Source organism: Oncorhynchus masou, chromosome 17 (genome assembly GCF_036934945.1).
Source record: "Oncorhynchus masou masou isolate Uvic2021 chromosome 17, UVic_Omas_1.1, whole genome shotgun sequence".
Taxonomy (NCBI): Eukaryota; Metazoa; Chordata; class Actinopteri; order Salmoniformes; family Salmonidae; genus Oncorhynchus; species Oncorhynchus masou.
In genome coordinates, this window is record NC_088228.1 from 22,748,326 (window position 1) to 22,759,698 (window position 11,373).

General features: G+C 43.0%; 2 protein-coding genes and 1 pseudogene across 2 annotated transcripts; 2 read left to right on the top strand and 1 right to left on the bottom strand.

The window, feature by feature from the left end:
• Positions 1–84: 84 nt before the first annotated feature.
• Positions 85–4,420, bottom strand: LOC135558709 (target of EGR1 protein 1-like). The gene is made up of 7 exons (XM_064992764.1): positions 3,977–4,420; positions 3,781–3,821; positions 3,560–3,656; positions 3,324–3,479; positions 2,907–3,166; positions 1,072–1,234; positions 85–901 (listed from the first exon to the last, which is right to left on the bottom strand). Exons 1-7 carry the CDS (start codon positions 4,088–4,090, stop codon positions 197–199), a joined length of 1,536 nt encoding a protein of 511 aa, XP_064848836.1. The 5' UTR covers positions 4,091–4,420; the 3' UTR covers positions 85–196.
• A 197-nt stretch (positions 4,421–4,617) lies between these two features.
• Positions 4,618–8,332, top strand: LOC135558710 (THAP domain-containing protein 1-like). Its single transcript, XM_064992765.1, has 4 exons — positions 4,618–5,096; positions 5,318–5,471; positions 5,881–6,059; positions 6,294–8,332. Exons 1-4 carry the CDS (start codon positions 4,947–4,949, stop codon positions 6,666–6,668), a joined length of 858 nt encoding a protein of 285 aa, XP_064848837.1. The 5' UTR covers positions 4,618–4,946; the 3' UTR covers positions 6,669–8,332.
• Positions 6,353–11,114, top strand: LOC135558711 (selenoprotein Pb-like; annotated as a pseudogene).
• Positions 11,115–11,373: the final 259 nt, after the last annotated feature.

Below are 11,373 nucleotides of genomic sequence, written 5' to 3' on the forward strand. Positions count from 1 at the left end.
CATACACTTTACTCATCGTTAGAAATAAGGGCTTGCCTGCCTAATCTCACATCAAGTGGTTTTCAGGACACAAATCACCATGTCTGTCATAACCAAGGAAAAGCCTTTATTGAAACAATACATGAAATTAAACAAATGTACTTTAACTAAAAAGGCTTTATTATAAACCAGGAATAGGTTTGGTTCCATTTAATGTTTAGACCGTTCCCTCTACTTTGCTAACCACACCCTTCCCCCACACGACATCCATCTTGTGCAAGTGAGCCTTGAAGGACTTGGAGAATGTGCTCTTGACGATATGCATCGGGACAGACTTGCCACTGAGGTAAACCTTGTTCAGGCACTCGGGGAGCCAGGACTCTGAGCTCGGTGGCTTACCTACTCTCTCTGTCAAAGTGGCAGCATAGGAGAAAATGTAGCCTGTCATGAATGCGTCAAACCCTGCCCGGTGGGTACCTCCCTCCAGCTTCTTCCTCTTGGACTCTTCTTTCTTCTCTGCATCCGGTGTGTCCAGAGGCTGTGGCTCTGACACTCCATTTCTTTCCACCTCTTTGTCCGTCTTCATTTCCTCATCTGCAGACACAGCCTGTGGCTCTCTGACTCCGTTGCCTTCCTCCACCTTAGTCTTCATCTTCTCATCGCTCTCTGGCATCTGTGCCTGAGCCCCATCTACCAGCTCTGTGAGAGGGGGAGGTTTGGTGTCTTTGTCAGGGATCACCGGGTCCTGCTTTAGCTCCATATGGGGCTGCTTGCTCTTGGGGGCACCATCAACTTTCCCCTGAGAAGAGTTCTTTCTTTTCCTCTTCCGTTTCTTTTTCTTTTCCTTTTCATCATGCTGGATGATGAGGTCAGTGTCATGTGACAAGGGGCACTGTGACCCATTGGGGCACCATCCATAAGCCTGGCAAATACAGAAAACACAAGCTAAGTGGTAGACATGGTACTGAATACTGCATTACCATTATAAAAATAGTATATGAGATACCCCAGTGCTGATTATCCTGGCACAGACATTTTAGGGATCCTTTAAAACAGAACCTGGTTTATGAGAAGTGATGTACTACTACTTACAGAGAAGCGCTGGCAGACATTGAGAAGTCCATCCGGGCTAAACCCAGCTAGACAGGGCCTATAGTCCACATAGTTACTCAGGGGCGCTGAGTATTTGCAGAACTCCAGGAACAGATGGCGTCCACCACCACCAGCCTCAATCGACTTGCTGTTGTCCAGTTTGCTGTGAAAAAAATGACCACCACAAATAACTTGACTACCTCTTGAAATGTGGCGCATATATAGTGCATTGGGAAAGTATTCAGACCCCTTGACTTTTTCCACATTTTGTTAGGTTACTCTTCATTTTACCCATGATCCTGACTAGTCTCCCAGTCCCTGCCACTGAAAAACCTTCCCACAGCATGATGCTGCCACCACCATGCTTCACCATAGGGATAGTGCCTGGTTTCCTCCAGATGTGACGCTTGTCATTCAGACCAGAGAATCTTGTTTCTCATGGTCAGGTGCCTTTTTGCAAACTAAGCGGGCTGTCATGTGCCTTTTAAGGAGGAGTGGCTTCCGTCTGGCCAGTCAACCTTAAAGGCCTGATTGGTGGAGTGCTGTAGAAATGGTTGTCCTTCTGGAATGTTTTCCCATTATCCACAGAGGAACTCTGGAGCTCCGTCAGAGTGGCAATCGGGTTCATGGTCGACCCCTCAGAACAAGGCCCTTCTCCCTGATTGCTCAGTTTGGCTGGGCGGCCAGCTCTAGAAAGAGTCTTGGTGGTTCCAAACTTATTCCATTTAAGAATGATGGAGGCCACTGTGTTCTTGGGGACATTCAATGCTGCAGAAATGTTTTGGTACCCTTCCTCAGATCTGTGCCTCGACACAATCCTGTCTCTGAGCTCTATGGACAATTCCTTTGACATCATAGCTTGGTTTTGCTCTGACATGCACTGTCAAATCAAATTGTCACATGTACCAAATACAAGCAGTGTCGACCTTACCGTGGGACCTTATATAGTCAGGTGTGTGCCTTTCCATATCATGTCCAATCAACTGAATTTACCAAAAGGTGGACTCCAAGTTGTAGAAACGTCAAGAATAATCCATGGAAACACACATGAGCTCAATTTTGAGTCTCATCGCAAAGGATCTGAATGTTTATGGAAATAAGATCTGTTCTTAATACATTTGCGAACATTTCTAAAAACCTGTTTTCACTTTGTCATTATGGGATATTGTGTGTAGACTGATCAGGAAAACATTTAATTTAATCCATTATAGAATAAGGCTGTAACGTAACAAAATGTGGAAGAAGTCAAGGGGTCGGGAATACTTTCAGAATGCACTGTACTTATCAAAATATTGTGGCAAACAGCACTGATATACTACCACAGCTTTACGGGTCAGATTGAATTTAGGCCTTAGTCTATCAGATCAAGCGTTAACTGGCAATAGCAGACACCTGCATAGCGGATGTTTTGACGTTGTTAGAGGTGGAACTGCATTGGCTCAGTCAATCAGTGAGCAGCTGCTCTTGCAGTCATTGTCTCAAAGCCACACCCGCCCTACTCCCGTTAGAAGATCAGCACGGGAAAGTATAGGCTATATAGAAATAATTACAATCTAATTGAAAAATCAGTAAATAATACAGATTTCTATCAGCCTAATCTAGGTGTATATGACATATCAAGTTCCAGCGTTCAAACTTGTAAACAAGGCTGCATGGGGATTTTTGTTAATGCGACTACGTGCAGCCAAATGGCAGTGTCCGCTTTAGGTATTATGCCGGGAGCCACTTGTGGATTTGTGCGCTCCAACGCATTTTCACTTCCAACATGTCAAAACAATCGCTATGCGGATGTGATTGAATTGAGCCCCGAGTATATTAGTATTTACTATACTAACCACTTCTTGTAGGCATACTCCAGGTAAGAGGCAGCAAAGCGCAGCTCATACTCTGTAGCGTACTTGGTGTCATAGATCCCAGCAGGGAACATCTGGGACAAGTCAGCAGTGAACGTGCCTAGTGTATCTGGCAGTTGGGCATAGAAGCACTGATAAAGGAACACCATGTCAATCAAGCCATTGTGCAGCACCAAAGGCTTGCGAGCCCGTAGGAGTTCCACAAACAGCATCCTCATGTTCATTCCATGGGCATCCACTCTCTGGATACAAGAAAGGAATAGAACACTGGATCACTTCACCACTTAAAGGTAACAATTAGGAATAGTCCACAAAATAAATGCTGTGGCTTAGTATCGTTTAAACGTGTGCATTTGTCTCTGTGGATCTGAGCGATTAAAAACACGATCTTGATCTCACCCTGTCATTGCCCCTGAGATAAGGGACACCTTCAGCATATTGTTTGTTGAAGTCAAATCCATGTTGCACCAGGAACTGCACAGACTGTGGTTCAATTACGTACTCCTCACTGCAGAGCAATGTCAGGTTGTACACCTGCACAAGGTACGTATCATCCTGGAGAGAGATACGACATCAATTAATGTCAAACTGTACATTTAGCTTTCTGAATGTCAATGTGCAAAGGAGACCTTTACCTTGTTTTCAAGTTTCTTATAACAAGCAAACCCAAGGGAGAGAATGGAGCGTGTGCGAGCTGCATTGCATATGGCTTTGTAACGGTCCTCTATGCATCTTAAAAATTAAAACAGAGATAGATCCAAAGCAACACTTGAGATTGAGATACCATCGTGAAATTACAATACATAATGAGAAAAATCCAGATTAAATTTAAATTAATAAAAACAGCCATACTCACTCTGCCAGCAAAGCTTTTCTATTTCCAAGGCCACTCAATTCCTGAAACAAAACATGCACAGACATAATTACATTATTAGTGTCAACAGACCTACATAAAAGGTTGTTGGGCTCATATAATTACATATAGAAGACCATGTACGTAGCTAGCTATTTTTTTCCGACTAAACTCGCTGTAAACATGATGCGACACTTACCGTATCCAGTGCAATGAATGAGGCCGTCTTGATTGCAAGGACCATAGCAGGCCACAGTTCTTTGAAATTATCATTCTGCACATCAATAACAGGGACTACCATGGAGGATGTCATAGCTACCAGGTAAATATTTGAGCACAACCAAAATGTTCGACGTCTGTATTCTAACGTTAGCTAGATAGCTAAGCTAATGTTAGCTAGCTAGCCGAAGACAATGGGATCGAGTGACTAGACTTATTGAATTGCCGGGGAGCTCATTGCATGGTGTTTTCGGTTGTCCAATGAAAGCGTTCTGTTCACTAGTATGCGATATTCTTCACGTTATCCCAGTTGGAAAGATCCAAATTCATGTGGAAAATGAAGCGTAGTTTAAACTGCAAATATTCTAACTTGGTCTGAATAGGCCCTCTCAGATTTTCCGTCAACACACAAAGGACCCCAGTACGCGTGGACCGTTTTTGTTTTTGAAAATATTTGTTTAACCTTTCTGTAATCACTTAATTTTCAATATGGGGACAATTTCGACTAAATATACATGGTGTTTTTTCTTAGTCACCATAATTCGAATTTTAATGCGTGAGATGTTGTTTTTACTTCTCTTGAAAAAATATTTGAAGCAGGCAGTTACTTGGATAGCGCATACCGGTGACGCCAGCAAACAACCGTTGGGGCAAATGCGCCATTTTGGCTCAAACAGTCGGAATTTACTTTCTTTGCAATTGAATATTTTTTCGGCATGCTGCGAACATCGCTTAATCTTTTTGTTAATGGTTGGGATGAGATCATGTTTCACCACATTCTGTATTTGGTGTTTTGTTTCCTATGAGAACAAGTGTAATGTTCTGGTAGCATTAGCCTCACCAAGCTACATGCTAGTTAGCTGTGTCGTTCGACTGCATTGCCAACAACACTGGCTGATGGTTAGCTTGCTAGCTATATTTAGCGGTTTTGACTTGTTAGCTCGCTAGATATGGGTGGGTGCTCCGCTCCAAATTGCTCAAACTCAACAACAATTGGGAAGCAACTGTTTCGTTTTCCAAAAGAGCCTATACGTAAGAAGAAATGGCTTGTAAACTGCAGGCGTAATTTTTTACCAACTCCACATTCCAGACTGTGTCAGGCAAGTTTATGGGTGGCTAACATGACTGGCTAGCTAGCTAGGTCCATCAGTGAACAGTTTCCTAACTCCAAATTAGGACAAAACATGTTGACAAGTTTGCCAACACATTTAATATCATAACGTTATTAGTTGACTTTAGTGCAATATAATGCACCAAGAGAACATACATCGATATGTATGTAGCCAGCTAACGTTAATCATACAGCTATGTCTTCTCGCAGGACCATTTTGAGCTGAGTCAGTTTGAAGAAATCGCCAGGTCGCCAGCAGGGGGACAGAAGCTGAAACCAAATGCCGTCCCCACTCTTTTCAATGTGCAAGATCCACCTTATCCCGTAACCCCACAGATAGTGCTACCACTCAAGCCAGAGCCAGGTAACTTAACTTTTTATTTATTTCTAAATCACATTAACATATGTGAAATTAAATATTGATAGATTACCAGATAGCACACAATTTGTCAGATAGAAGCCAAATGCAAATGTTGGTCCTTTTTTTTTACCTTTATTTTACTAGGCAAGTCAGTTAAGAACAAATTCTTATTTTCAATGACGGCCTAGGAACAGTGGGTTAACTGCCTGTTCAGGGGCAGAACAACAGATTTTGTACCTTGTCAGCTCGGGGATTTGAACTTGCAACCTTTTGGTTACTAGTCCAATGCTCTAACCACTAGGCTACACTGCCGCCCCAGTCCTGTTGATCTAACACACAACTGTTCATTCCTGATCGTAACAGTGGATCAAATGACTGAGTCAAATGTGTTGTTAATGCTCTGTCTATGTAGTGGAGAGGGATCTCAATGTGGGGGATCATGGCTACGCACGACGGCAAACAACTCTGGGCAGGGAGGAATATGATGCTGATGAACTGCACAAGGCAGAGGAACGTCCCTGCATCCATTGTCAACATTACAGAACACTGCTGGAACAAGAAATGCAACACACAGCCAGATTACAGAAAGAGGTGTGGTGGTAGCTACTTTTTCTCAACAATTTCAAACTATTGCCTCATATTAGATCAAGTTTGAATGGAGAAAGTTGTTTTTTTTTCATTGGAAGTTACTGTTATGCGCAATTATGCAATGGACCCTTCAGTCTTTTAGTTATTAGAATGATTTTACAGGTAAGAACAACACCGTTTTGTGAAAATCTTTGAAGAGACAACACTTCGACATGTATGTTCTCTTCTTTTGTGTAGGTAGAGGAAATGAAAAAGCGGATGTTTAGACTGGACAGAATAGAGAGGGGCCTCCAGACATTTCTGTATGAAGACCAGATCCGCGCCCTGACACTGACCAAGCGTTCCCGGAGAGCTGTGTGGTCCCACGAGACAGTGCTGAAGGCCCGTAAGATCCGATGTGCGGTCGGTGGCAAGGGTTATGAATTCCTCCGGGAGTTAGGCTACCCCCTGCCATCTTATAGAACTTTATGCAACCGCCTGGATAACAAAATCATGGTGACGACAGCCATGGGGTGTGATGAGCTGGCAGAGCTAGGTCTAGGAATCATATCCACATGTGATAGTCCAGAGGGAGATGGGGGCGATGAGGCTTTCGTTGGAGTGATCTCATGAAAGAGAGATTTTACATTTATTTATTTATTTCAATGTGTTTCATTTTGAAAGAATGCAATGCAAAATTACAGGACAATAGAGCAAAGACTGACTGTTTGACAGCTAGTAGGCCTATGTGGTGGAGAAAATGTGGAAGCGTATGCACAATGGGAGGTGTGTGTTAATGCAGGGGTGTCAAACATACAGCCCGGGGGGTTTGAGGAAAAATAAGTATATATTTTTAAAATAGTTGGGGGGAACAAACTACATATACTTTAAAATGACTAAAACCAATTTTAAATTATTATAAAGGACCTTTACATTCATACAGTTTTATGACTGTCTAGCTCGCTAATAAAAAACAAACAAATTAAAGCTAGATAGTCAGGGAGCATTGAAAATTCCAAAAATGATGGATTGAGGGCAATGTTAGCAAATTTTGACGCTCAAATCTCAAATTTTCAGTGCGGCCCACCAGGCCATGATGAAGACCGGATGTGGCTCCCAGGACAAAATGAGAAACCAAGTCCAAAACCAAGAACACGTTTTGAAGGGACACTTCAGGACACAAGGACGAACTTATGGATACCATTTGTATATCTGACTCTGTGGAAGTAGATAAAGGGCCTCATTGCTTTAAAGGGGTACTTCAGGATTTTGACATTCTTGGTTTTGGACTTGGTTTCACAAGTGGTTTTCAGAATGGTTTACTTCTGCTAAAGAATTAGGTGTTTATTTTGGGTAGGAAACATAACCTCCATCAAAACAATAAAGAGCAGCAGTCATCTGCCCCCCCCCCCCCCCCATTGTCACTTATGTTAAGTGGACAAATTGGAGGAGTAGGTTGTATTTTGTCATGGGAATCAGTTTAGCTGCATTTGGAAAGTGCAGTGCAGTGTACAGCCTTTGGAGAACTGTGGGGCCTGCATTGTATACTGGCTGCGTCCCCTGAACTCAGGCTGAATAACCTGAGGCGTATTTTGTTACAATCACTAATGGGATATTTGCTAGAAAGCAGAACCTCTTGGTGGGAGGAGGTTTGTAGACGACTCTGATTGATCAAAACAACGGTACTGAAGAAGAGGAATAAATACATATTTTAAGTAGGCTGCTTGTGGCTTTAATTTTTTGGGGTGTTGAAGTATTCACATTTATCACTCCAATAAAGGGTGAAACATTATTTTGCACAGGAGACAATACCTTACTCATAGTACTGTGATGACTAGATTCTATTAAACTGATTCATGTTACAGGAACTACAGTGCATTTGGAAAGTATTCAGACTCCTTAACTTTTTACACATTTTGTTACGTTACAGCCTTGTTCTGAAATGGATAAAATATACAATTTTCCTCATCAATACCCCATAATGACAAAGCGAAAACAGGTTTTTAGAAATGTTTGCTAATCTATAAAAAAAATAATCAAAATACCTTATTTACAAGTATTCCGACCCTTTGCTATGAGACTTGAAAGCTTAAAAACAGCAGTGTAACACTATCGGTTAGTTGTGTCGCGCAGAAGAGAGCCTCAACTAGGTCAGTCCAGTTATGTCATTCAGTCGTTTATTTTAATTGCATACTGTACTTAGCAGAGACTATAGCTATTTTCCTTGCTAGAGATGCATTTTAAGATTTGCAATGAGAATCAAATCTGAAAATGAGCTTCTGACATTGCCCTCTCTCTCCTGGAACTCTTTTTAGGTGAGGTTGGGAGAAGATGATGCAGGGTCTCTTTACTCTGAGGCTGTGTGCTGCTCTGCCAGGGCTCCTATGGGCATCGCCTCTGTTAGTAGAAGGGGACAATGATGCCTCCAAGATCTGTAAGCCGGCACCGCGCTGTGAGATCAAGGGCCATGGGGCCCCCATGAAGGGGCTGCTTGGAAATGTAGTTGTTCTGGCTCTACTGAAAGCCTGCTGACACTTCTGCCTCACACAGGCCTCCAAGTAAGAGAGAAGTCTTCAGAATCTGCCTGGCATAATCACTGTGGACCTACTGTAACATACTGTTATTATACCACTGTGGAAAGATTTGGGGGGAAATCATAAGGATGCGGTAATGTTTTTTCAAACAAATTGATGTTGATGAAATGCTGCTGGTGATCCATTTCAGAAAGTTGTTAAGAGCTGCCTACCCAAATATCCAAATGATGATAGAATGCGGAGGAGTAAATATCGGCATCTGTATCATGTTTGCCCTATCTTTGTCCCGCTGAGTAGACTAGAAGGCCTGCATGACAAGCTGCTCCGCAGCAACCTGACAGACACGTCTCTCCTCATTGTGAATGAACGGGAGGTCCAGTCCTGAGCCATGTACTGGGAACTGAAGAGGAGGGCCCCCCCCCGGACATCCCTGTCTACCTACAGGCCCAGCTACAGGATGATGTCTGGGAGCCCCTATATGGAAACAAGGACGACTTCCTGGTATATGGCAGGTAAGAAGGGAATGAAACACTGCCACTATATCGCTCTCCAACCAAGGTGCAGGGATTGAGAGGCAAAAACCCTGATGAAGGCTTAGGGCCGAAATGCCTTGGTATTTTACTTCAAACAATAAAGAAGCACATTTATCAACTTCCACTGTCCTCCGAGAGTTGCTAAATAACCTCTTCACTTCAATACGACAGGTAAGAGCCATCACAGAGGGGTCCTTCTGTGGGACAGCCCAAGTCCAAGTACTGTCATGTTATTTCTCAGAATTATAAATGTTCCATGAATAAGGAATGGGCTTGTATTGATTGAAGGCAACATGTCAGCACTAATCTAAAGCTTACCACTGCTCTTTGACTTCAATGGCATGAAGTATCTGTCAGGTTTAAATGCGATATTTTCTATCCACAGAGATCTTTGTAATTGGTGTGACAACTCATTCATGTAGCCATGGATCTCTCGCTGGCAGATGTGGGAGTCTGACGTGCCACATAGTCCTGCCCTACAGCTTCCTCCACTACCCCTATATAGATGCAGCTGTCAGAGCAACTTACCACAAGCGCATCTATGGCAACTGCACAATGAGTGAAAGCACACTTCTAAAGGGAATCGCAGACATTTAATTTCTGTTTGGTTCATCATTAGAAAACGCTACTGTCTGCTGTAGTGCCCCCATTGGAATAGAATGTCTGGAACACCCCTTCCTATAATGAGAACTGATTCTGAATAATAGTGAGATCGCTCTGTGGCTCTCCCAGGTGATGTCTTTTTAGCTCGTACCTATTTTGTTAACTTTAGTGTGTTCCATTGTTATGCAGGAATCCAAATGGAGTTACTCAGCTGGGTGGAACAGCAGACAGCGAAACGAGTCTCTGAGCAGCGCAGGAATGGCTGTTAACGAGACAGACAGTACAGTGGCAGATTGAAGTCACTACTGTCAGCAACCCAGTTCCAGATGTTGTCTGAGGGGGGTGGTAACATGCCAAACATACATCACCAGCAGCATCATCAGCACCACAACCCGGGGTCAGACTCAGATAAACAGGATTCCAATTAACATCATCTGTGTCGTTGCTGAGACGAGTAACAGTTAGTTAGCATGGTGGTGGGGGCTTGTGTCAGTGACGTGACTGTCTGATAAATAGTTTTGTATGAATTCAGTTCGATTTTGTCTGTGCCTGTCAATTGTATCTGATAAAGTGAACTTGTACAGTAAACTGGAGTAATTTGGCCCTTGGAATTACAGTATGTCTTCCCTATATGTGGTCGGGTGACATGTTCTACTCTCTGCTATGAAGTCTGCAGGGCAAACCTTACTGAGGTGTCTGTAGACATGCTGTGCTGAGGAAAATGGGGCTGACAGTCACTGAACCCATGCAGGGCAGGGTGCTGGACTTCAGGGTAGACTTAGGCATCCAAAATGTAGGTTCCAGGTTCCTGGTTGTTCCATGGTCAGATACTGGTTATTCACAAGCACGTAGCCTAAACTTACTATGTTCTATATAACTCATCTAAATGCACAATTATTATTCAGAATCAGTTCCCATTATAGGAAGGGGTGTTCCAGACATTCTATTCCAATGGGGGCACTACAGCAGACAGTGTTTTATAATGATGAACCAAACAGAAATTAAATGTCTGTGATTCCCTTTAGAAGTGTGCTTTCACTCATGGTGCAGTTGCCATAGATACCCTTGTGGTAAGTGGCTCTGACAGCTGCATCTACAGTGGGGCAAAAAAGTATTTAGTCAGCCACCAATTGTGCAAGTTCTCCCACTTAAAAATATGAGAGAGGCCTGTAATGCAGGGCAGGGTGCTGGACTTCAGGTTAGACTTAGGCATCCAAAATGTAGGTTCCAGGTTCCTGGTTGTTCCATGGTCAGATACTGGTTATTCACAAGCATGTAGCCTAAACCTACTATGTTCTATATAACTCATCTAAATGCACAATTAAAAGTATGATTATGATGATGTATGAATGTAATCAAAATAAGTTCAATATGTGTTATGTTCCTATGTTCATAAATGGTGGACTTATTTTGCTTGTCTTCAGTTACTGTCAGTGGATACAGTGAGGAAACCTAATATGACCACATCACCAGCATAAAGTGACAAAACGGGCACCGAGGACAGACAGTGGGGAGGGGGAAGTCAGAAGTAGGGAATTCCAAAATGTGTTTCGTCTGACCTCAAACGGAGGAACAACTCAGCTGCTCTATTACTAATGTGCCAGAGAAGATAGGTTGGTGACCTGCATTCCCGGTTGAATGAGTCTTACCTTGCTCCTACTCATCTGT